The sequence below is a fragment of the Saimiri boliviensis genome, chromosome 9, assembly GCF_048565385.1.
Source record: "Saimiri boliviensis isolate mSaiBol1 chromosome 9, mSaiBol1.pri, whole genome shotgun sequence".
NCBI classification, from domain to species: Eukaryota; Metazoa; Chordata; class Mammalia; order Primates; family Cebidae; genus Saimiri; species Saimiri boliviensis.
Genome location: NC_133457.1, coordinates 99,097,427 through 99,122,852, shown reverse-complemented (window position 1 = coordinate 99,122,852; position 25,426 = coordinate 99,097,427). Strand labels below are relative to the sequence as shown.

The window sequence follows — 25,426 nt, the reverse complement described above, 5'->3', positions numbered from 1 at the left end:
GGAACTGGCTTTTGTCCCTAGGACTTTTTCCCCTCCTGAACCCCAAAGAATGAGAAGGAAACTGGTTGCAGCTGTGGCATTTATTCAGGGAGAGCAGCAGAGGGGTTGCAGAGATGGCAGGATCGGGGCGGGTGGCCTCAGCCGGAGGCACGACAGCACACATCCCTCTTCAGAGCCCACGGGCTCAGGCTGTCACTCCTTGTGCTGAGGGGAGAGGGATGGCTGAGTCAGCAGTACGACCTGTCATCACCCAAACCCTGCCCTGCACTGAGGGCAGTGCCCCCGCCACCGCTCACCTTGGGGCCCAGGGCATCCCGGGTCCGTGCCCGCAGCTTGTTGGCCTGGGTTTCCGCCATGTCTGCCCGCTCCTCCGCATCGTCCAGCTCGTGCTGGGCCTTGCGATACTTGGCCAGATTGGTGTTGGCCTGCTGCTCCTGGGGGCACACACAGGGCCTTGGCTCCTCTTCGGTGACTAAGATGCTTATTCTGGTCCCGCCCCATCCCCAGAAGGGAGGTGGCTCCTCCTGGTCCTCAACTCTGTTCCTACTGCCACTGTCGGTCCTCACCAATACCACAGCAGGAATAAGGAAGTTGAGACACACCAACATCATGATGTGCCTGCCTCACCCCTCAGAGGCCAGCTTTGGCCAGGGGGAAAGCACGTGGGGTCTGGTCTCCCCAGAGCTGTCAGAAGCTTCTCTCTTCCCTCTGGGTCACTGAGCTGGGAGGTGGAACAGCTGCTGAAGGCTCACCTGGCCACAGACCCTGGGGCAGAACTGGGGTGGCATCAGCCTGGGCATGCTGAGGGGTACTGGGTCCAGGTGCCCAGACCCCAACGCACTCACCGCCTCCTCGAACTGGCGCTTGTAGCTCTTGACCTTGCTCTGCAGCTTGTCCACCAGGTCCTGCATGCGAACCAGGTTCTTCCTGTCCTCCTCGGCCTGGGCAGGCAAGGGGGACTCAGTCAGGGTTTGCTTAGGCTGGGCCAGCTCCAGGGCCCCTCCCCAGCGAGACCGTCGCCCACCTGGTATGCAAGCTCCTTCACGCGGCGCTCATGCTTGCGCACGCCCTTAAGGGCCTCAGCGTGCTTCTTCTGCTCTGCATCGAGCTCGGCCTCCAGCTCCCGCACCTGCAGGCAGAGGGAGGGCCTGACGCCAAGTCCATCCCCGGGCTACCCACCCTGCCTGGGCCCAGGACTGGAGGGTCCTCACACACCTTGGCCTCCAGCTTCTGCACCTGCTTCTTCCCGCCACGGAGGGCGGCCTGTTCCGTCTCCTCAAGGCGGGCCTGGAGCTCGCGCACTGTCTGCTCCAGCGTCTTCTTCATCCGCTCCAGGTGTGCACTCGTGTCCTGCTCCTTCTTCAGCTCCTCGGCCATCATGGCCGCCTGTGGGGGAGGAGGAGCTGGTCAGGTGACCAGCCTCAGGGAAGTCCCTCTGCGTTCTGCCCCAGGCTCCCCACAACCCTGGCCCAGCCTTACGTCAGTGATGGCCTTTTTGGCCTTCTCCTCAGCCTCCCGCCTCTCCTGTGCAGCCTCCTCCACCTCCCCACTCAGCTGGGCCAAGTCCGCCTCCAGCTTTTTCTTCTGGTTCAGGAGGCCTGTGTTCTGAGGGGAAGCCGAGTCTCAGAGCCAGCTCGCAGGCCTGCACCTGCTCTGTCCCCAGGGACTCCTGTCCCCACCTGCGAATGCAGGAGGTTGAGGCGCTCACTGGCCTCCAGCAGCTCCTGCTCTGCCAGCCGCCGGCTGCGCTCGCCCTGTTCCAGGGCAGCCCGCAGCTCCTCCAGCTCCGCCGCCAGCAGTGCGGCCCGGCGCTCCAGAGCCTGTGCCTGCTCGCGGAGCTCAGCCGCTAGCCGCTGCTCCTCATCCCGCCCTGCCTGCTCCTCCTTAAGCTGTGCCTGCATCAGCCGTGTAGCAGCTTGGGCCTCCGTGGCCTGGCGGGTGGCATGGCCCAGCTGCAGCTCCAGGTCGTTGAGGTCGCCCTCCATCTTCTTCTTGAGCCGCAGCGCCTCATTGCGGGCCCGTGTCTCTGCATCCAGGGAAGCCTGCAGGGACTCCACAGCCCGCTGGTGGTTGCGCCTATGGGAGGAGGGTGGCATGAGAGGAGTTCCCATGAGGACACAACTGTCCATACAAATGCCCAAGGACTACTGGGGACAGGAACCCATTCTGACAACAAGTGAGTCATCCCTCCCCAGTTTAATGCCCCTTGTGAGGCCGGGCGCGGTGGCTCACGCCTGTAATCCCAGCACTTTGGGAGGCCGAGACGGGTGGATCACGAAGTCAAGAGATCGAGACCATTCTGGTCAACATGGTGAAACCCTGTCTCTACTAAAAATACAAATATTAGCTGGGCATGGTGGCGCGTGCCTGTAATCCCAGCTACTCGGGAGGCTGAGGCAGGAGAATTGCTTGAACCCAGGAGGCGGAGGTTGCGGTGAGCCGAGATCACACCATTGCACTCCAGCCTGGGTAACGAGCGAAACTCTCGTCTCAAAAAAATAAATAAATAAATAAAATAAAGCCCTTTGTGACTGCCTGTGGCCCATCAGAGCAAGTTCATGGACAAGAGTGAGGCCCAGGCAGACAGGTGGACTAACTTTGGCTCCACCCCCACGGTGTGACCTTGGGCAAGTCCTTTAGTGTCTGAGGTATCACCTCTAGAATGGAGACAGCAACCCGGATCTGAGAAAGTCATGTGGGAGGGACAGACTAGAGAGAGCAGAGTACACATTGCTTCCCTTCCCTACTGCTCTCGGGAAGCAGGGACGGGAGGAGGATGAACACACCTGAGGTTAGTGCACTCCTCGTCTTTCTCTGCCAGCTTCCGGTCCACTTCCGCTTTGACCTGGGAGAGCTCCAGCTGGATCCGCAGCGTCTTGGTCTCCTCCAGCTCCAGGGCCCCCTGTAGATACAGAGCAGTCAGGCCGGGGTTGGGGGGGGCGGCCAGGGAGCAGCAGGTCAGTATCCACCCATCCCTGCGGCCAGCCCCTGACCTCTGCCTCCTCCAGTGCAGCCTGGATCTCGCTCTTCTCACCTTCCAGCACCTTCTTGGCTTTCTCCAGTTCCTGGATGGTCTTCCCACTGAGACTCACCTGGTCTGTGAGGTCGCTGATCTCCTCTGCAGTGGACAGGGCACTGAGGGGCCACCCCCATGGCTTGTACTCCCGCCCAGGTCACTCCATTCACCCGATTCCAGGGTGTCCCCATCAGGGCACCCCATGACTCTGAGGTGCTCCAGCCCCAGGGCAGCACCCTGGCCCTGGCATGCAGCAGGTCCTACCCTGTAGATTCTTGTTCTCCCGCTTGAGCGTCTCCAGGGCCTCAAGTGCCTCCTCATGGCTGTGCTGCAGCCGGAAGAGCTCGGTGCCCAGGCCACGGGCCTCCCTCTGCGCTGCCTCCAGCTCCCGCTGCATCTCCTCCTCCTGCCGCCGCCGTTCCTCCAGTGCCCGCTCTAGGTGCCGCTGCTTCTTGTCCAGGGCAGCGGCCGCTGAGGTTGCCCGCTCCAGCTCCAGGGTCACATCCTCTGACTCTGTCTGCAGCCGAAGCTTGGCCTTCTCCAGCGACGAGCACTTGGCATTGGCAGCCTCCACGCCCTCCTCTGCCTCCTGCAGCCGTAGTGCCAGCTTCTTTCTAGGCCATGGGAGCAGACAAGGTGTGGACCGTGGAGGGAGGGAGAACAGCCCAACAGCTCCCTTTGCCCACCCTCAGTGAGGCTCAGAGGCGCATGCGTAAAGCTCTGCACAGCAGTGGCCTGGCCAGCAAAGCACTCACTTGGCCTCCTCCAGCTCCTCGGTCCTCTGGATGGCATCTGCTTCGTACTTGCTCCTCCACTGGGCCACCTCGGCATTGGCCTTGGACAGCAGCCGCTGCAGCTCAGCCTGGGCCTCAGCCTCCTCCTCGTGCTGCTCCCGCAGGAGATCACAGTCGTGCCGCAAAGCCTGTACTGCGTGGGCCAGAGCATTCTTGGCCTGCAGGGACATCAGTGACCTCAGCGTTGGTCCAGTCCAGTGGTCCTGGTGTCTTACCTGCATACTCCATGGTCACCAGCACAAGCCCACCTTGCTTTCCTCCTCTAGCTGCCGCCGCAACTCCTCCAGGCTTTGGGCGGCCAAGGCCTTCCCACGGCTCAGTTGGCTAATGAGACATTCCTTCTCCTCCAGCAGGCGACTCAGCTCCCCTGCAGGTGAAGAGGCGAGCAGGCAGCTCAGGCTGGTGAGGGCTGCACCAAAGCCCTGCCCAGTATGGCCAGCTGAGCCCCTGGCCTCACCACTTTCTGTCTGTAGCCGCCCACGCTGTGTGCTTGCATCCGCCAGCTGCCGCTGCAGCTCTTCTACCTTGATCTTGGCCTCACTTAGCTGATCCTCATGGGTCCGGCACAGCTTCTCTGCACTGGCCTGAGATCCCGGGTTGGGGGTCGGGGGTCAGGGATCAGACATCAGAACAAGTTTGTGCATCAGAGGGCAGGATCTGGATTTGCCAGTCAGAGACTGGGATCTGCGATCAGAAACTGGTAAGCTAGATGTGGGCCCCGGAATCAAAGGGAGAGCAGAGCCCCAAGTTCAAAGTCAGGAAAAGGGCTACTACTGCTGCGCATTAAAACTGACAGGGCCAGTGGGTCAGGGTGACAGTTGGGATGGTAGCTGTGGAGTCAGCTGGGTACAGTGGTCAGAGGTCAGCGGTCAGGATTGCATGGTAGAAAGGTCAGGGGTCAAGGTTAGGGTGCTAGGGTTCAAAACAGGAAGAGAGTCAGGACAGGTATTAGGTCAGAGTTCAAGAGTCAAGGGCTGGGGTCATAGAGTCAGGGCTTAAGGTCAGGACTGTTAGGAGGCTGAGAAGCAGGGGTTGGGTGCCAGGTTAACAGGTCAGGGCTCAGGATCAGGTACCATGTGGAGCCTGGTATGAAGACAATATTGGCTGCTGGGGTCGGGACTGGTTTAAAGTCAGGGTGGGTACGGGCTCAGGAAGGCACAGACACCTTGGCGCGGGTCAGAGTCTCCACGTTGGCCGCCAGGTCGTCCACCTCCATGCGCAGCTCACTCTTCTCCTTCTCCAGCTTCTGCCGCACCCGCTGCAGGCTGTCCACCTGCTCACCCAGCTCCGCGGCGCCCTCCGCTTGCTTGCGCCGCAGCGCCGCCACCGTGGCCTCGTGCCGCAGTGCTGCCTCCTCCAGCTCCCGCCGCAGCCGCCCCAGCTCTGCCTCGCGCTTGCGGCAGCCCTCACGCTGCCCTGCAGAAGCGCCGCCTGCCTCCTCCAGCCGCTCGCTCAGCTCCTCCAGCTCCCGCGCCGCCTCCGCGCGCTGCTTCTCCACACGGGCCCGGGCTGCCCGCTCTGCCTCCAGCTCCTCTTCTAGCTCCTCCGCCCGAGCCTGGGGTGGGCACGCAGAGTGGCTGTCACTACTGTGGGCCTCTGACCCCAGGCCTTACTCGCCAGACCCCCACGTACCTGCAGCTCCTTGATCTTCTTCTGCAGCTGGGCCCCCAGGAGCTGCTCATCTTCCACCCGCAGGCTCAGCTGGCTCAGCTCAGAGTCCTTCCTGGCAGCCACATGGTGGGTGAGCCAGTGCAGGCCCTAAGGGACCTCACCCCCATGCAGCTGCTGCACTGGGCTCTGTGGCCTCAGCCCTGGACCCTGGCTAGGGCCCTCAGTCCAGGGAGGGCAAGATGCTACCCCTGCACCTCAGTGCCCCCATCTCTCAACCCAACCCTTAACCTCTGCAATGCCATGGGACCCACAAGAATCCAGAAGGCACCAAGGAGTGAGTGCAGGCTCAGAAAGTCCCTCCGCTGCCCCGGCCACACCTACTTCTTGAGCTTCTCCTCCAGCTGCTGCTTGTCTTGGGCAGCATCGGCCACTGACTCCTGCGTCAGCTTCAGATCACCCTCCAGCTTGCGCTTGGCCCGCTCCGTGTCCATGCGCAGCTTCTTCTCCTGCTCTAGGGAGCATTCCAGCTGCCGAGCAGGCAGAGCAGGGCTCAGCCATGGCCCAGGCCAGCCAGCACCCTGGCCCCACCACCAGTCTCGGGGTGGTGCTGACTTACGTCCTCCACCTGCTGCTCCAGCCGGATCTTGGCCTTGGTCAGTGCACTCACGCGGTCCTCCTCAGCCTGCAGGTCGCCCAGGGCCTGCTGGTGGGCCTCCTGCAACGCCTTCTTCTCCCTGGTCAGCCGGGCCACTGACTCGTCCAGTGCAGCCATCTCTTCCGTCAGGTTCTTCACCTGTGCCAGGGCCAGGGTCACCACGGGGACGGACATCCTTCCCCGCACTCTGGCCACCACACCAGGTCAGAGCAAGCACCCCTTCCAGCTATGGGACTCTGGCAAGTCACTTGAGGCCAAGCGTACACTGCTTCTGCCTAAGGGAGGGACCCTCCTCACAGGCTGTACTGAGGATTCACGAGCAGATGCACAAACAGTGCTCAGTACCGCGCCAGGCCCAGCAAGAGAGCCACATGCCAGCCACGTGCAGTATTAGCAGGTGTTCGGGGCAGCCGCTTCCTAGTCCTGGCTTCCTCAGTGAGCACCTGGAAGAACCTAAGCCTCCTGCCTCCGCCTCACTTTCCCTCCTGTGTCATGGAGTCACTTCTCCAGCACTGGGAACCACAGGGGCCATCATGAGGGTCAGAAGTCACCTGCAGGATGCAGAGCTGGGGACATCGAGTTCCTGTCCTCAAGGGACTTGCACTCCAGGACAGATGAGGATGGCTAGCATGTGCTAAACACCTGCTGTGTACAAGGACCCGTCACACACCAAATCACCACCGACCTAATGGGGTAACTGCTGCTAATCCCACTTGATAGATAAGGAAGTTGGGGACCAAGAGAGGCAGTGACATGCGCAAGGCCACAAAGCAGAGGCTTAGGGACGGGTGGGGCCTACAGCCACATGGCTCAGGGCCCTTCCCCACACCTTGTTCTCGGTGGCTTGTTTCTCCTTCTCAGCTTTGGCCAGCGTCAGCTCCAGGTCATCAATGTCCTTCTTGAGCTCCGTGCACTCGTCCTCCAGCTTGCGTCGGCGGGCGGCCAGGTCAGCGTTCACCTCTTCTTCATCCTCCAGCCGCTCACTCAGCTCCTTCACCTTCCCCTCCAGCTGCACCTTGGACTTGATCAGCAGGTGGCAGCGCTCCTCGGCATCTGCCAGGTTGTCCTGTTCCTGGAGGGGACACGGAGTGGGGCGAGCTTGGGGCAGGGCCAGGTAAACCAGCAGAGGGACCCCAGGCCAGGCCCTGGAGAGGAAACTTCATGTGTTTGTCTATGCAAAGGTTTGAAGCCCATCTCTGCTGGGCTCTGCAGACCCAGGAAAGCCTTGATCTGCTCTTGGCCCTGGAGGCTCAGGTATGGAGGGGCAAAAGCTCAGGGAGAGGGACACCCCAGAGCATCAAGAGGGGAACATTAGACATGTGGTGGGCGGCCCAGAGTGAGGCCCAAACAAGGGTTCTGAGAGAGAAGCCTGCTGCCCACTCCCCCTCTGTTGGGCTGAGGCCTTCTGTGGGGCAGGGTGGGCAGCAGCAGCCCCTGCTCAGCCACAGAGGGGCTCCTGGAGGCAATCTCTGGAAGGGCTCAGGTATCCTTTCCCCACCATTTCCTCACAGCCCGGCTGTGTCACAGCCTCCTGCACTAGCAGGTGAGTTTTATGACCACAGGGCCATCTGTATCTCCCCAACGTTCCTCCTGCACTAGCCTGAGCCTGGGACACAAGTGATAACACAACGCCATGTGCCAAAGACAGGAAAGCTTGCTTTGTGGACCTGCAGAGATTCCAGACTCTTGACCTGTGCCCTCTGCCTATCACCCTCTTACCTGCCACGTGGGTTCCCATGGCCCTTCACCAGAGAAGAGAGCATGGGTCTGTTTGGTTTCAGGGACGGCAGGAGGGGAGAGCTGGAGCAGGGGTTCCTCTGCAGCGTTAGCAGGAGGCCAAGGTGGCACAGGGGGAGAGTACTAGGACCCGTGGCCAGATAAGGCCTTGGGGTGGGAGGCTGGGAACATGAAGGCCTCATCTCATGGCACCTTTGGAACAGGGAGATGTAAGGCCGGAGCCCCATGGATCTGGCTGTAGTGTCTCTCAGAGCAGCCAGGGGTCCTCAGGGGACCGGGGATGCCAGGTTACAAGGGAACCCCAACTCACAGCCTGCAGCTGCAGGGCCAGGTCATTCTTCTCCTGGGTGACGCTGACATGCGTCTCCTCCAGCTCCTGGCGCTTGGCTTCGGCGGCAGCCAGTGCCCCTCGCAAACCCCGCAGCTCCGCCCGCAGGGCAGCCAGCTCCTCCTCCGCCTGCGCTGAGCGCAGCAGTGGCTTCATCTTGAAAAAGAGCTTCATCCATGACCAGTTCTTGACGGCATTGAAGGCACGGATGTTCCACTGGATGGTAAACAGCGCGTCCCTAGGGAAGGACAGCTGGGCTGTGGAGCTGGCTCAGTGCTGCCCGTCACCAGCACAGGCAGTGACATGTGGTACAGTTCACTTGTTTCACCTTCCTGGTAGCTCCTAATGTCTCTATAGGTGGGTTTGAGGGAGGCCTACAGTCCCACAGGCCCACCTGCAATGAAGGGGCTCATAAGCCCCCTCTGTCCCGGTGGCCCTGCAAGTGCCTGAAGACACCAGAGCTGTTAAGCCATGGGGCTCTGGGGACAGTAGCCTAGGCTGACATCCCAGCAGGCGTTTGCCAGCTGGCACTGGCTCTCTGTGACACGGGCACCCCTTTGCTGAACGGAGAACATAACAGCACCTGTCTAGGTACTTCAGCACTTCAACCAGGATGACGCAAAGGAAACATCTTGCCCGGGGCGCACACGCAAGTCTCAGACACTGGGTGCCATTAGGACCCCTCTGAGCCACACTCCGATGGCCTGGAATGGAGAGACAAGGGCCCTACCCCAATTTCTGAGGTGAGGAAACAGAGCCTGGCGGACACAAAACAGAACCTTGCCCCAACCAGCCACGGGCTGATCTGACTACAGGGTGCAGGTCAGGCTGGGAGAACCAGTGGGTCTGGGAGCCGAGGAGCAGGGGCCATACCCCTGCCCTGTCCCCAGCCTCCTTCCCGCACCCACCTGCCTCCCAGCAGGTGCTGGTACTCCAGGCGCATGAGGCGGCCGCGGCTCCGCGCCTGCAGCAGTGTTAGCACCTTGGCCAGACGCTGGTCTCGGAGCTCTTCCAGAACACCTAGAAGCCCAGCCTTGAAGAACACCTGAGAGTAGAGAGGGGGACAGCCAGGGTAACCCCCAAACTTCTGCATGAACCCTGCCCAGTATGACTGCCACAACCAGAGCCAGCCCTCATCCCACAGTGCCCCAACCTTGGTGTGGCCGAACTGATACTGGGTGTGGTCCAAGTCCAGCGAGCCCAGCAGCTTCTCTGTGGCCTTCCTGCTATCCATGAAGGTATCGTCCGGGATGGCACTGGGGTTCAGGATGCGGTACCTGGGAGGGTAGGGCAGAGCTGGTGAGGAGAGAGCTGGGTGGAGGGCACAGGCCACTGAGAGCGGGGAAGTCAGGGACCCAGGAAGTTGGTGCGGGTAGCAGGGAACTTGTTCCTAGGCCTCTCCAAGGCTGGTGCAGAGGTTCCAGCAGGGCACACACCAAACAAGGGGGCCAGGGATGTGTCACCACTCTGGGACACTGGGGATACTCTGCTTAAAATCCTTAAGAGGCTGGACGAGGGTGGTGGCTCATGCTTGTAATCTCAACACTTTGGGAGGCCGAGGAAGGTGGATTGTTTGAGCCCAGGAGTTCAAGACCAGCCTGGGCAACATGGTGAAACCCCATCTCTACTAAAAACACAAAAATTAGTGGGGTGTGGTGGTGGGCGCCTATAATCCCAGCTGCTCAGGAGGCTGAGCCTGGAGAATCATTTGAACTTAGGAGGACGAAGGTTGGGGTAAGCCAAGATCACGCCACTGTACTCCGGCCTGGGCGAGACCTGGCTCAAAAAAAAAAAAAAAAAAACCACCTTGGCGGGATTTCAATGCATTCAGTAAGTTTTTAAAGAAGACTTACTATTTTTATAATTTTTTTAAAGGCATAAAATATTAACAGGTGCCATGCTGTGCCCTATCACTGAAGAAACATTTGGGAGGGAATGCTAATGCAAAAGGACCAGAGCTCCTGGCCTGACCACTTCTAAGCAGACATACGTGCACACGTGCACAGAGCCGTGTGTGTCAGGTGGGCAGCAGCCACAAGTGAAGGCAAAACCAGAAACACCAAAGGCCTCTTGTGAGAGGAACTCATTAAACAAATCATGCAGTCGACAAGACTGTGGGATGTTTCACAGCCACAAAACACAGACAATGATGCAGGCGTGTGGATAAGGAACGAGCTCCAGGCCAGGCTGTTACAGGAAAAAACAAGCTCACAGCACCATGTGCATGTGTGTACAGTATCTGTATGAACCTCCATTTATAAAGGATAGTGAGGATGGTACCGAGACTTCTAGAGGGAGAAGGAACAATGGATGCTTGTTGCCTATCAAGGGAACGGGGAGAGGCTGAAAGCACTGCCTGGGCACTCGCCATGTGCCACGCATCTCACAAAGCCTCATCCACACACTTCTCATTCAACTCCTAAATCTGCACCCTTTCTGCCCGCTGCCTTGAGCTCCAGACTGATCATTCCAGTCTCCCAACGACTTCTCTAGGATACCTGCTGGAAACATTTCAGACCTGACATGCTCAAAACAGAGCTCAAACAACTGTCCCTTCACGTCTCCCCCACATCAAAAAACCCTGTCTTTGTATCTCAGTAAATCTACCACCCGCTCCCCGCTGCTCACTCCCAAACAGAAGTCACTCTTGTCTTCTCTGCATTCGGAATCCCGTGTCCAGCTCATCAACGAGGTCTATTGGCTCTACCTCCAGTATTTGCCCCAAGCCTGTTCACTTCTCCCCAAGTCCCAGGCCAGGTCTGCACCACCCCCGTCTCTTGCTGGGATGCCCAGCCAGAACCCTCACAGTCCCTGCTTTCCCCCACAGAGAGGGGACCATCTGTCTGTTGGGCTCTGATATGTGTGTCCTGCCCACCCCGCCAGGCCTCCACCTGGAGCAGGGAGAAGGGGATACTCACCGCTGCCGGAAGTCAGTGTAGAGCAGCCTGTTGGGGAAGCCTTGGCGGCAGATCCGGATCCCCTCCAGGACCCCATTGCAGCGTAGCTGGTGTAGCACCAAGAAGGCATCCATGACCCCTGGATGAGAGAGGGGAAAAGGTCAGAGGTCAATAGACACAACTGCAGGCCCCAGAGAAAAGCAGTGCAGACCCTGCAAGGCGAGGGGAAGGATCTACTTGGCCTCATGGCCTCTGTCCTGTCACCTTCCCCTCATACCCCCGGCCCCCAACCAGGCCAGCCCTGGGAGACTACCTGGGGTCTTGTTCTCGTTGGGGACAATGCAGCGGACGAAGTGGGGCTGTGTGGCCCGCAGGTTGGTCATCAACTTGTTGAGGTTCTCCTGGCGGAGGGGAAGAGTGAGGGAAAGGCACAAAGGGGCAGAGAACCAGAATTGGATGCCGCAGTGGTCAGGACCGAGACAGGAGGAGGGGCTGTGTGCCCTGCATGTTTGCTCTTTTGCTCTTGTTCTGGAGACCCCTGAAGGGTCTCCCATCACCACCACCAAAGTCTTCACTCCCCTTCCAAATCCCCGTCCCTCCCAGAGGCTGGGGACTCCCACCCCTTGCCCCTAAACCCTGCCCAGGCAGCATAGGGACGGGAAGCAGCACAGACTTGCTGTGATGTTCACGTGGAGAGGAGTTAAACATCACTGCAAGTCTTAACGGCCGCCCGCCCAAGGCGCAGGGGACAGGGCAGGGGGTGAAGGACAGGGCCGGAGCCTGCTGAGAATGAGGGGCTACTCAGGGCTCAGATAGGGCCTCACCTTGTGCAGCTGGGACACCGTCTGGAATGATGCTGCCTTCTTACGCTTCTCTTTCACCCCAGACTTGGGGGGCTCGGCTAGTAGAGACAAGGGGTCGGGTCACTCCAGGGAATGTGGCTCTGTGGCCCCCATCAGAGCAGTGATGCTGTCCCTTGGTACTCACTGGAGCAAGAGCCGGCATAGTTCTCATACAGAGTAGCCAGGAGCCTATTCTGTGACTTCTGAAAGATGGGGACCACTGTCTCATTCAAGGGATCCTTGTTTTTCTCCAGCCAGCCCACAATGCTGTAAGGCACCTGGAGAGACCGGACAGGTGCTGAGCCCAGGTGGGGGACCCGGGACAGGGAGGGAGGAGCCTGGCTGAGGGCTGGGGTTCCAGCAGGGACCTACCACACCCGCGTAGTGGACCACTTCGAAGTGGGCCTGGTACTTGCGCTTCTTGTCAGGCCGAGGCTGCTGGAAATTGGGTGACTTCCCCACGTGGTTGTCATAGAGTTTGGCGCGGAAGCTGGCATCCGAAGCTTTGGGGAACATGCATTCCTCCTCCAGGATAGACAGGATGCCCAGTGGCTGGGGACAGAGAACAAGCTTGAAAAGCCACCCTCAAGCCAGCCCATCCTGGAAGGACTGAGGAGAACTGAACCCCAGTCCCCAGACCACCTCCCTTCAGGGAGCCTTCCCAGATCCCCAGCCTCAGCCAGCTCCCTGGACAGTCAGAGGCCACACCCACAAGAAGAACCCATCGCCTAAAAAAGAAAAGTTTGTGGCTTGGCTCCAGTCCCCTCCTGCAAAATCTACAGCACCCAGTTGTCATCTTCACTTCTAATACGTGGTGTGCCCAAGCTGGCATCTCCATACCCATTCTCACTGCCGCCACAGGCATGGGTCTTGCACACAAACACAGGATTTAAAAAAAAAAAAAAAAAGCCATCATATTCACATTTTGCCTTCCTCACTCACTAGCTGTGGGGCCCTCTGACATCACTAAGCCTCAGTCTTGTAACCTGCAGAGTGGGAAAATGAGTGTCTTCAGTGCTGATAAGTATCAAAAAACTCAATCACCTAAACGCCCAGCCACAGGTGACTGCAGAATTGCACCATAAGAAACATCCACTGCATGAGCTATCCTTGCTGTCAGCAGCATTCAAAATACATTTTCAGAGAAAAAGTAGGCTATGAGATGAACCTGTGTCTATAAAATAAAATGGATAAGCTGGGTGTGGTGGCTCAAGCCTGTAATCCCAGCACTTTGGGAGGCCAAGGTGGGTGGATCACCTGAGATCAGGGGTTCGAGACCAGCCTGGCCAACATGGCAAAACCCTGTCTTTACAAAAACTACAGAATTAGCTGGGTGTAGTGGCGCATGCCTGTAGTCCCAGCTACTTGGGAGACTGAGGCAGGAGAATTGCTTGAACCCTCACCTCATGGTGCCATTGCACTCCAGCCTGGGTAACAGAGTGAGACTCCATCTCAAAAAAAGAAAAGAAAAAAATGGATAAAGGATAAAGGATTTCAAGGCAAGGAACCTAAGTGTCATGTGACCGGCTGTGATAGGGTAGGAATGGGAGAAACTTTTTTCCTGCCGTTTTCAAATTTAATTTCCTGTCTTGCATTCTTTGTACAAGGGGTAAATATACATAATGTCCCACAATGACTAAAACAAATAAGGAGGCCGGCCGGGCGCGTTGGCTCAAGCCTGTAATCCCAGCACTTTGGGAGGCTGAGGCGGGTGGATCACGAGGTAAACAAATTGAGACCATCCTGGTCAACATGGTGAAACCCCGTCTCTACTAAAAATACAAAAAATTAGCTGGGCATGGTGGCACATGCCTGTAATCCCAGCTACTCAGGAGGCTGAGGCAGAATTGCTTGAACCCAGGAGGCGGAGGTTGCGGTGAGCCGAGATTGCGCCATTGCACTCCAGCCTGGGTAACAAGAGCGAAAGTCCGTCTCAAAAAACAAACAAACAAAAAAAACAAATAAGGAAACACACCCTACCCTGTGCCCAGGGCAGTTCTAAGGATCCAGTAAATTGTGGCTGCAAATAGGACCTTGTGAGCTGCAGAATTCTGAGCACCCAGGAGGAGCTATCGGACTGGGATGCACACATTCGAACCCCTCACACTCACCATCGCTCACCCACAGCCAGCTCCAACACACCCATTCACACACGTGCCCTTTCACACACAAGCACATAAACGCTGTCACAACTACTCATACGCATGCTTACTGCAGCATCCAGTCACACGCTTCCATGCACACTTGCACAGGCCTCCATGCAAGCCATGGTCATTCAGCCCTGCTCGCCCACCACACACACCCTCCTTCCTCAAAGTGACCTTGCCCCACTCCCCACCTTCTCAATGAGGTCAATGCAGGGCTGCAGGTCGAGGCCGAAGTCAATGAAGACCCAGTCGATGCCCTCCCGCTTGTACTCCTCCTGCTCCAGCACAAACATGTGCTGGTTGAAGAACTGCTGCAGCTTCTCATTGGTGAAGTTGATGCACAGCTGTTCGAAGCTGTTGAACTACAAGAGGGAGGGGCTGGCTTAGCAGGCCTCTCACAGATGGAGAAAGGGAGGCTCAGGGAGGGGTAGGGATGGGCACAAGTTCACCCCCAACTTCCAGGCAGAAACCCAGGGCTTCTGCCCCCCACCGGCCCATGTCCTCCACTTTGGAAAGAACAGAGCTCAGGGTGAGGGCCTGCTCTTACCTCAAAGATCTCAAACCCAGCGATATCCAGAACCCCAATGAAGAACTGCCGGGGCAGCTTTGTGTCCAGGGTCTGGTTGATCCGAGACACCAGCCACCTGAACAGCCGGTCATAGGTGGCCTTCGCCAGTGCCCCCACTGCAAACACCACCTGGAGATGCAGGGAGACTGGGCTTGGACTTGGCAAGAAGGGGATCCTGCCCAGCTGTGCACCATGGGCCTGGCCTCCAGGCAGCTCACCTGCTCCACACTCTGGCCCTTGGTCACGTACTCATTCCCCACACGTACCCGGGGGTGCAAAAGGCCTTTGAGGAGGTCCCCGCTGCTGACCCCCATCAGGTAGGCAGCCTTGTCCGCACCTGGCAGGGCACATGGGTGAGATAAGGGAGGACACCACCATAAGCACTCAGAGGCTCTACTGCCTCAGCCTGGGGTTAGGAGAGCAAGGTTGAGAGGGGTCAAGTTCAGGGCTAGCAAAGCCTCAGGAGGGTAAGGGTTTAGAGCTGAGGAGGCAGGGCCAGGTGAGACTGAAGTGAAAGGTTGTGGACAAGAGTGAGGGTGAACCATCCCGCACAGTATATTGTGGTCTGGGTCCCTCACTCTCAGTGCCGTCAGCCTCCGCCTGCTCCTCCCGCTGCTTCTGCTTGAACTTCATGTTGCCGAAGTGCAGGAGGGCACCCACGATCTTATAGCAGGCGCACTTCTCATCCATGCTGAAGCCCAGAATGTCCATGGCATGCTGGGACAGAGGGGGATAGTGAGTTCAGAGAGGTCTGGGCTCTTCCAGGGTCTAGCCAGGCACTGCCCCTGGACCGTTCATGCAGCTGGGGACACCAGCAGTGCTCCCCGATCCCACCACAGGCGCCCACGCAGCTCCCCTCCCACCATAGCCCGTACGTCGGTGGCAATGAGCTCCTCCCCATCGTTCATATTGTCCACGGTGATGACACCCTGGCTGCAGAAGTGGTAATCGTAGGGGTTCATAGACAGAAGCAGCATGTCTAGGGACACAGAGCAGAGAAGGGCGGGTCAGGCAATGCCTACCGGCTATTCTCCCCCAACAACTGCAACATGAGGGGTACCCGGGGGGCAAGCCCAGCAGGAGTCCAGAGCCCTCCCAGAGGACCTCATCCCCCAGTCCAGGGCCTAAGTTTCTCATCCTCATCCCCGCCAAGACTGAGGGCACTGAGAGTGAGGGGCCCTGACCTGGTCTTCGCTTTGACCCTGGCTTCTCTTTCTTTCTGGTTCTCTGAGGAATGGGCCACAGTCCCCGTGTCTCACCTTTTGACTGTTGCTCACAGCCCACTCTGACCCAGATCCCATGCTAGGTGCTGGTGCACAGAGGACTAGACTCCGCCCTTGAGGGGCTTGCCAGAGAGAAGAGCTAGGCCTAGACAGTCATCAGTCTGCCTTGGATAATGGGTGGGACCTCTCTAGTCTCAGGACAGCAGGGGGTTGCTTAGGGCTTAGGTTTCTGAAAGAATCGATAGCATGTTGGCAGGTTGCTGGAGCTAAGAGGATTGTTCCCTAGCAGGAAAGTAACCAGAAGTCTCAAGAAAGAAGAGAGGCCACAGACCTCAGGGCAGGGAAGGAACCACCACCAGGGCCTGGCCTGATGGGGGCCAGGAAGCACCAGGCAGCCCCTCTGGGTTCTGACTCCCACCCGCTTCATCCCTGCCCCTTACCCTGCAGCTCTGGCTTCTTCCCTGAGAGGATCTGGTAGTAGACGTGGTAGCCACGTTCACCGGGCAACTGGAAGATCACCCGCGACTTCTCCAGGAGATCTGGGGAAAAGGGGTGCTGGCCTGCCATCTCCCACACCTCCCCAGACTGGATGTCCCAGGGGGGTGACAGGGAGAGAAGAGAGGGGAGGCAGGGAGTGTGCTGAGATGCTGTGTCTGTACCTGCCAACATGTGCTGGGAAGGCGTCTCTCCTGTGCCCGCATTATCGCATAAGCCATGTGTCTGTAACTCTGTGTCTGTGTCTATGGCCAGATGAGTCGGTGTGTGTCCTTGTTTGTGTGGGTGTGTGTGTGTGATGTCTGCATGTGCAGGTTATCTGCTGCTGTGTCAGCGTGTGTGTGCATATGTGTCTGTGTGGGGGTTAGGGTGTAAATTACAGCATATCCCTGCCCCTGTCACCACCTGCCTGTGCTCATCTGCCAGGAGCTAGCTGTGCAGCCCAACATGGGGAGTGGCCGGTGTGGGGCCCCTCTGTGTCCATGGCCTCTTGAGTGTGGCCCAGGCGCCTGGGGTCTGTGCAGCTGGGTGATGGTGGGGCGCTTCCCAGTGGTGCGCCTGGAAGGATGGGGTACTCTAAGTGTAGCTGTGCGACTGGGGCAGGAGGAGTGTGGGCCAGGTCTGCCCTCTTGGTGGCCAGAGAGAAGAATGGGGACAGGCTAGGGGTGCAGTTACAGAAGCCCAACCGGCCAAATGAGGATTTATTTGGGTCTCCATCCTCAGCTGACAGTATCTAGAGAAAGCTTTCAAGCAGGGACAGGATATGACCAGCAAAACTACGGCCGAATAGAGGAGAGGCCACTGGGGACCAAGCAGAGGCCAGGGTGATCCTGTGACAGGTGAGGTAGCCTGAGCTGGGCAGCAGCCAGGGGGTAGAGAGAAGTGCCCAGATCAGGCAGGAGCCCAGAGCAGTGGGAACCCAGAAGTCTTGATGGCAGAAGCCTATTTGGGGTGGCTGGGCTCAGGCTCTACCTGGGGCCTCCTTCCGCTGTACCCTCCCCCACAGCGGGCAGACTCACAGCTGTCAATATCCGCGGATGCCAGCTTCCCAGAGGGACCAAAGTGAATGCGGATGAACTTGCCCTGTGGGCAGAGGGGCAGGCCTCAGCCAGGGTACAGCCAGCGCGGTCCCCACTCGTGACCAGCCTGCCCAGCTGCACCCCCGCCACCCACTCCCACCTTGGCCACTCACAAAACGGGAGGAGTTGTCGTTCCTCAGGGTCTTGGCGTTGCCAAAGGCCTCCATGGCAGGGTTGGCCTCGATGATTTGATCCTCAAGGGTGCCCTGGGGGCGGTGGGGGTGAGGGGTCTGTCAGCTCTTGCACCCACCCACCGGGAGTGGCCCCTCTGTTGTGCGGAGGAAGGGGGTACCCCAGAACTGCCCCATTTACACTGGTCCCATACTTACCCCAGTCTTGGTTGCCAGAAATTGCTGGGGGAGAAAACAGACAACATTAGAGAGCAAGGCCTCCCAGGGTGGGGTGGGGTGTGGTGGGGTAGGGCGGGGTAGGGTGGGGCAGCGTCTCAGCAGGGAGGCAGCAGGAGCAGGGCAGCAGGTTGGGGATGGATGTTAGTCCCAGAATGCGCAGCCCCCACCCTCTACCCCTGGCCCTGATGCTCCTCCAGCTGTGAGGAGGTGAGATGCTGGGAAGTGGGAGTGGCTCGGCCCCAGCCTAGGTCTCCACCTGCAGCCTCCCCTGCCCCAGCCCAGCCTCTGGCCTCCCTTCATTTTCCAGTCTCTATGCAGCAGCCCTGCTCCAAGCCCCAAGGGCCTCCTGACTAAAATCTAGGGCCCTCAGAACCCAACCCAAGTACACCCTCCTCTAGGAAGGCCTCCTGGCTGCTCCGAAGCTGGAAGGACCCTCTTCCTGGTCTGAACCTTCCTGCCCTAACCTCCCTCTCTGGCCTTATATACCTCTCCTTTGTAACGCAATTAGGTGTATCTTCATTGTACATCTGTACACCTATGAGCACTCAAAACAGACTGCCAGGGGCCTATCATTAGCCCTAATCTGCAAATGAGGAAAGTAAGGTCTGAGCAGGGAGTGGACCTGCTCAGGGCCACACAGCAAGTCAGGAGCGGCAGGGCAGGTGCCTAGCAAACTGCCTCCGGGATGCCCACAGCTGTCCTGTGTGCCACCCAGGGGCGCTCACTGAATTGAGCAGATCCTCCCTCTTCCCGTCCTAGCCTCATCCTCATCTTTCCTTCCTTTCCTTCTCTTCCCTATCCCAGATGCCGGGAGCCTAGGAAGAAAGGAAGAGAAGGGAAGGAATGGGTTCTGGAGGGAACAGATAGGCCACCAGTGACTTTGTGGTCATTCATTCACCTCCAGGGAGCCCAGGAGTTAAAATACCCACAGGGACACTGGGCAGGGGAGATGCCCTACCCCCTACACTCCCATCTGGTGCTCCTGTGCAGGGCTCTCTCTGGCCTGTTTGGCCAAATCTGGGGCCAAGGTAAGGGGAGTTGCTAAAGCTTTTAAATTCCTGCAGCCATGACTTCTGCAGGAAGCCTCTCCCTCTCCTGCCCCTCTCCCCTGGGCTCCACTGTTCCTGCTCCTTTCTGCCCAGGTGCTCCTCTGCCCTTCCAGCTGTGTCCCTGCCAGCTCTAGCCTCTCCCTGACATCTCTTCCTGTTACTCGACTAACCCAACTTTCTGTTACATCCCCAAAGACCTTTTTGGGGTTTTGGAAGACATGGCAGGAAAGGAAAGGAGGAAAAAGGACCAAAAGGTCAACAGCAAAAACAAAACAAAACAAAAAAACTGAAATGAAAATCAAAAATCAAGAAAATCAAATGGATAAAAAGAAAAAAAAGAAAGAAAGAAAGAAAGGGGAAAAAGAAAAAAAACTCAGAATCAAGCAAGGCTCAACAGGACCAGGGGCAGGGACTGTACGGGGAGGGAGTCCTCGGGCTTCTGGAAAGAAAAGGCAGCCCATTTGGGGGTAGCCACAGCACTCTGAAGAACTGGCCCCAAGACTAGGGATGAAATGCTATGCCTAAAAACAAAAACAAAACAAAAAACACTGGGCCTCACTGTTTCAGAAATTTCCAAAAACTACAGAAGTCACAGGGCTGCTGGGAATGCCCAGTGCCCTCCGAATCAGCCAACCTCTGTGTCTTAACGTGTCAGTGGCAGGTAACTGTCAGGGAAACCAAGACAACACTGCTTAGTAAAAGCAGCCCATCTAGTAAACTGTTTCAATATGTGAAGGTCACAATGGAAGATAAAAATTACACAGATTTAGGAACAGCGATGTGGTCCCACCCCTCCGTGCTATCGATGGGAACGCTAAGGCAGACGCATCAGGTAACCACAGCCTTTCTGGTCAAGCCTTGCTCAGGCCAGAGCCCCCCACCAGGGTGGGAGGCGCAGGCAGGACTCAGGGTTCCAAGGAGTAAAAATTTTTAAAAGGATTAAAAAAAAAAAAAAAAGAGAGAGAGAGAGAAAGAAAGAAAAGAAAAACAGGGAGATGCTTAGCAACTAGGTAGAAAAAAGAAAAAAAAAAAAAAGGGAGAAGCAACAGGGAGCATGCCCGAGTGGGCAAGTCTTACGGCCTTCTTGCCCGGCCCGTCTCCCAGGGCAGCGACGATGGCAAAGTACTGAATGACCCGCTTGGTGTTAACCGTCTTACCGGCCCCCGACTCTCCGCTTGGACGACATAAACATGAGTCACCAATGCCCATCTGGCCTAATTCTCCCCTGCCCCCAATGCCTCACCCCTCAAGCAGAGCCCCCCTCCACCTCTCCTTCCCCCCAACTCATAATCCTCCCATACACTAAACCCTAAACACCCAAGGATGGATCAACCCTCAGAAGTGTTTACAAAACCAGCCAGTGTAGACCATCCCTGTGAAATAACACACGATGATGCCACTGAGCACTAACTCAGTACCAGGCACTTAACCTCCATCCACTCCGTTATGCTTCAGTAAACCCTGGAAGGCAGGCTCCATTATTAACCCCATTTTATGAACAAGGAACTGGGCCTCAGGAGTTCTGTGGCTGCCCCAGCTGTGTGCCAGTCACATATATCACAGCTCACTGACTCATAACTCTTGTGTGGTAGGTAGGATTCTTTATTTAACTTTTTAATTTTTATTTTTGTAGAGATGGGGGTCTTGCTATGTTGCCCAGCTGTTCTCAAACCCCTGCCTCAGGCAATCCTCAGCCTCCTCAAGTGCTGGGATTACAGGCAGGAGACACCACACTCGACCAGGCCCGTCTGGATTAAAGGCACCTTTTTTTTTTTTTTTTTTTTTTTTTTTTGAGATGGAGTCTCGCTCTGTCATCCAGGCTGGAGTGCAGTGGCACAACCTTGGCTCACAGAAATCTCTGCCTCCTGGGTTCAAGCAATTCTCCTGTCTCAGCCTCCTGAGTAGCTGGGATTACAGGTGCCTGCCACCAAGCCTGGCTAATTTTTTATATTTTTCGTAGAGATGGGGTTTCATCATATTGGCCAGGCTGGTCTCAAACTCCTGACCTCAAGTGATCCACCCACCTCAGCCTCCCAAAGTACAGGGATTACAGGTGTGAGCCATTGTGCCCAGCCAAGGCACTTGCTCTTAACTGCATGCATGCATGCATGCACACGCACACTAAACATTTTCCACACTGGCATTTTCCCACAGAGGCAACAGAATTATCAGAGGTACGATTCAGACATAAGTAGATGGTAAAAAGGAGGAAGGGCAGAGGAATCTTCCCATTGCCCCTGAGCAAGAATTAGAAACCCAAAGGACCAAGGTGGGAGATTCCAGGCCCCGGGGAGAGGAGGTATGGGGCTGGTCACTCCATTTGTGGGTGTCCCCTCCCTATCCCCCATCAAGAACACATTTGCCCAGAATGGGGGCAGGGAAAGTGCTCAGGCCTAATTTAGCCTCACCTGGGACACTAGGTCCAGGTGGTAAAAGCCCTGCCCTAAGCGCTTTGGATTCAACCTTGGGAAATGAATATGGTACTGCCCTCTTTCTGCCAGATGGCCAGCATTTTCCACCCTACCCCCAGAGCCCCACACTCACGTGATCAGCATGGACTGGTTGTCTCGGTCTGGAGGAAAGGGAAGGGGATACAGAAGTCAGCCAAGGTGTGGGGCAAGCCACGGGTCAAACACCTTGGGTATCCATGACCCTGGGGCAGACCCCAACCACCCAGAGCCAGGAATGGGAAGGAGCAGGTGGGGCTGTCCCTAGTAGAGGTTAGCTCCCATGTGGAGGGACAGAATCGCTGGGCAACCGTGTCCAGCAGTGTTAAAAGGGAGGCAGTGCCAGTGAAGGGAAGGGGGTCCTTTACAGAGGCCTCCCAGGACCGGGGTCAGGGTCTGGGGCTGGGGAGACGTTCAAGCGGCCCTTACTGCGCAGCATGTCGTTGTAGGCGTTGTCCGCCACAGAATATATATGGGGTGGGGCCTCTGAGCGGCGCTTTCCCTTGTAAGCGGCCACCACGGAGGCTGTGTAGACTGGGAGCCATTTGTAGGGGTTGATGGTGACACAGAAGAGGCCTGAGTAGGTCTGAGGAGAGAGTATAGGTAGAGTTTTGTTGTTGTTGTTGTTGTTTGTTTGCTTGCTTTTGAGATGGACTCTTGCTGTGCCTCCCAGGCTAGAGTGCAATGGCACGATCTCGGCTCACTGCAACCTCCTCCTCCCAGTTCAAGCAGTTCTCCTGCCTCAAGCCTCCCCAGATAGCTGGGACTACAAGTGCATGCCACCACGCCCAGGTAATTTTTGTATTTTTAGTAGAAACGGGGTTTCACTCTGTTGGCAAGGCTGGTCTCGACCTCCTGACCTCAGGTGATCTGTCTGCCTCAGCCCTCCCAAAGTGCTGCGATTACAGGCATAGGTCACCGCCTCTGGCCTACAGGTAGGGTTTTCAGAGGGATACCCTAAAGGGATAGCCTAAGTTCCCATCCCCAGACCCCAGTCTCCACAAGACCATGACCCCTGCGATATTCCTCAAGGAGCCACTTGACTTGCCACACCGCACCCTCTGTGGCGGTCTTGGCCTTGCCCCTGACTCCAGCTCCCAGCCCTGCCCCAGCCCACACGCACGACTACCATAACCTGCAGCTGAGTTCTAGACTTGCCCCTGCTGCTACAGCTGCTGCACTAAGGTCCCACGGCCCAACCTCCAGCCCCGCCCCCACCGCTCGCAGCCCCGCCTCACTGCTTACTGCCGGGCCCCACCGATATGGACCCGTCCCATCGCTCACAGCCCCACTCCACCGCTATGGGCTCGCTCCCAGAGCCTCACCTCCAGCCGCACTCACACAAGTCCCGCCCCACCCGCCCCCGATCCAGGCCCGGGCCTGGGGCTCACATAGATCATCCAGCGGGCATAGCGCTGGCGCAGGTTGTGCAGCACAGAGGCCTCGTTCAGGTGCGTCATCATGGCCAAGTCCTCCAGTAAGTCGAAGCGGGGTGGGTTCATGGGCTGCAGCTCGGTTTCACGTACTGTCAGCACCTACCAGGGAGACCATGTCAGGGCGGGAGGTCCGGAAGGACCCGACTGACCTCACCTGTTACCCCACCCACATACCCAGACCCCCTTCAACCAGAGCACAGATCCTGCTGGTCAGGAGCCTTGGGGACAGAGGCGCTAATCTCAGGAAAGGGGGAGAGGAACCTTCTGGTCTTTGGTCTCCACGGTGACTCTTCCCCCAGCAGCCTCCGACTTGACCTCAGCCTCCACATAGGCATCCTGTTCATCGGGCACCCAGACTCTCTTCTTCCCTGGGTTGCAGAGAGAGCACTGGACTTGGAGAGGGGCTGAGGAACCTCCAGGGTTCCAGCTAAAGTTCCCAAGCCATGGTATCCATAGGGCTGTGACCTTCCCCGAAGCCCCTCTGCCAGGACACAGGAGTTCCAGTGAAGAACCCTCCAAACCCAGGCTCAGGAAGGGCAGAGCTGGGAGGGTCCCTAGAGATCCCCTTGTTGGAGGATGAATCTGGGTTACACACTTGGGTTCTAATCCCTGCTTCTGTCATATTTGCCCTGTGATCTCAGAGTTCTCTCTGGGCCAGTTGCTTCACACACAAAATGTTATGGGGATCTTCTTAGGTCCCACATGGAGCAGCCCCTCAATACCAGGGGAGGGGTCCTGCCTCTCCTATTTCACTGAAGACTCAAAAAACCCAGGCTTCCTAACTCTGTAACCTGTGCTCTCCTGCCTGGCCAGCTGTCCCCAGAGCTTTGATGAGGAGCCCAGACTTCATGGTGGTTAAAAGCATGGACTCAGGCTGCAGACCAGAGTTTGTGTTCCCTGCTCTGCCAAATGCCTAGGTCAGAACCATCCAGGACCATCTACATAACCTACGGACCCCAGTACAAAATGATGATGTGGGCCCCCTTGTTGAAAACTATGAAAATTTTCAAGATGGCAACAGCAGAGTATTAAATGAAGCACAAGGTCCCTCTGAGCCTGGTGGCCTGTGAAGCTAGGTCTGGCGCTGGTCCCTACCTCCCCAGGTTGTTGAGATGATGCATGGAAAGTCATCTGCTCTGGGCCTGACACACAATAAGCACTCGATACACACTGCCTATTGTTAGTATTGTCCTATGAGCAAACCAGATCATAAATAGTACAGCCTTTATTCCTGTCCCTAATAAAGAGTGGCTCTGGCTCTGCAGGAAGCACTAAAAATAACCCCAGCACAAGTTTTGTGGACATGTGGAGGCAGCCTGCACACATGCTGATCGGTCTCATCTCAGAGGCCTCGGGCTCCAGCCTGAGTCTTCATAAATAGCAGTTCTGGAAGGCAGGTGGTATTATCCCATTTCACAGGGGAACAAACCAAGGCTTGCTCACGGAGACACAGTGATATACACAGTGTCCCTGGGGTTTTCATTTCCAGGCCTCAGACTCTACGGGAAAGGTCCAGGGCTCCAGCTATCAAGTCCCAATGGCCCTTCAGCCCTGAGCTGGTGCCACCCCTCCCAATTCCTGGTCTGAGTCCATAAAGGAATCTCTGTGGGTGTGTCCCCTCCCCCTGTGCCCCCACTTACCATCCCATGGGATAGTGTGCACCTTCATCATCTCCTGGTAGCCCTGGCGGAGGTAGCGGGCAGACTCCCCAAGTTCACTCACATCCATCATGGCAGTGGCACTGGGGTGAAGAAGGAAGAGCTGGAAACCTTGGAGGTTCGAGGTGGCCCAAGGCAGCAGGCACTGGAAGATGGCAGTGACAAAGGAGCTGAACTAGGGCATGATCCCCCAACCCACAAGACCAGATACTATGCGACTCCCTTTGGTTCCCCATCCAGCCTCCTTGGGTGAGTGCCTAGAATACATGCACACCCCCAAACACCAGGGCTTCCTCCACCCCAGATTCGGAAGGCTCACGCCCACCCACAGGCACCCTCACCCACCCACCCACCCTCCTGCTCTCCCTTCAGCTCCAACCCCAGCCCTGATCACCCACCTCGGCACCGGCACCACGGTGAGGGCAGGAAGCTGTGCTACCCCTTTTATTGCCACCGTCAAGGTCAGAGGAGGAGAGCTATGTCAGCAATCTCCACGTGTCACAGCCCCCCCAGCCTGGCCACAGGACACAAAAGGCAAATTCCCTTTTATCTCCACCAGCACGGCCCCTGGGCTATTTTTACCTCCCATTGTCAGGGGATCACAAAGGCAGAGAGAGACACTCCACTGAGATACAGGGAGGCTGGGTGCAGAGACTGACGGGGACAGGGACAGTCAGTGAGAGGTTCAGGAGACTGAGGAGCTCATGGGGAGAAACCAAGTCACAGAGAGTTTGACACACCCAGAAAAATACCCACACCTCCAGATACAGAGAGCAAGAACACTCAGAGGGGAAACCACATAATGCCCACTGAGATTGGACCATCCAGTCCAACCCTCTTGATAAATCCAGGGAAACTGAGGCCCAGGGAAAAGAAAGCATTGGCCAAGTCTCACAGATGAGCAATGGGCAAGAACAGATCAAAATGAGAAGAGAGAGAGAGATACACATTCCTCTCCAGCACCTGCAAAGCACACACACCTATGTACCCTGGGCTCTACTCACTGTATAGAGCGTTTCCTGCCTCTCGGAGATTTCTCTGTGCCTCCACTCATTATCCTCCCTCAGAGGACCACTTCTATCACCATAGGTGAA

The 25,426-nt window shown here is 57.2% G+C and overlaps 1 protein-coding gene across 6 annotated transcripts; it reads right to left on the bottom strand.

The window, feature by feature from the left end:
- Window positions 1-65: 65 nt before the first annotated feature.
- On the bottom strand, window positions 66-24,804 carry MYH7B (myosin heavy chain 7B). Of its 6 annotated transcripts, XM_010342674.3 has the most exons (42): window positions 24,731-24,804; window positions 24,315-24,477; window positions 22,936-23,042; window positions 22,630-22,773; window positions 21,668-21,824; window positions 21,336-21,363; window positions 19,869-19,965; window positions 17,722-17,745; window positions 17,506-17,598; window positions 17,333-17,396; window positions 16,259-16,357; window positions 15,471-15,574; window positions 15,174-15,312; window positions 14,814-14,932; window positions 14,575-14,724; window positions 14,219-14,389; window positions 12,253-12,432; window positions 12,026-12,158; window positions 11,863-11,939; window positions 11,352-11,439; window positions 11,060-11,177; window positions 9,295-9,418; window positions 9,050-9,186; window positions 8,124-8,379; window positions 6,906-7,148; window positions 6,038-6,214; window positions 5,803-5,948; window positions 5,443-5,533; window positions 4,976-5,365; window positions 4,268-4,394; window positions 4,059-4,177; window positions 3,772-3,968; window positions 3,281-3,630; window positions 2,994-3,118; window positions 2,787-2,902; window positions 1,680-2,076; window positions 1,480-1,605; window positions 1,216-1,386; window positions 1,025-1,129; window positions 846-941; window positions 297-434; window positions 66-204 (listed from the first exon to the last, which is right to left on the bottom strand). In XM_010342674.3, exons 2-42 carry the CDS (start codon window positions 24,403-24,405, stop codon window positions 193-195), a joined length of 5,826 nt encoding a protein of 1,941 aa, XP_010340976.3. In that variant the 5' UTR covers window positions 24,406-24,477; window positions 24,731-24,804; the 3' UTR covers window positions 66-192. The 6 variants fall into 6 exon arrangements, with proteins under 6 accessions (XP_010340976.3, XP_039335172.2, XP_074262524.1 ...); XM_039479238.2 differs by lacking the exons at window positions 19,869-19,965; window positions 22,936-23,042; window positions 24,315-24,477; window positions 24,731-24,804 and adding an exon at window positions 10,391-10,462 and having other exon boundaries at window positions 22,630-22,714; XM_074406423.1 differs by lacking the exons at window positions 19,869-19,965; window positions 22,936-23,042; window positions 24,315-24,477; window positions 24,731-24,804 and having other exon boundaries at window positions 22,630-22,714.
- Window positions 24,805-25,426: the final 622 nt, after the last annotated feature.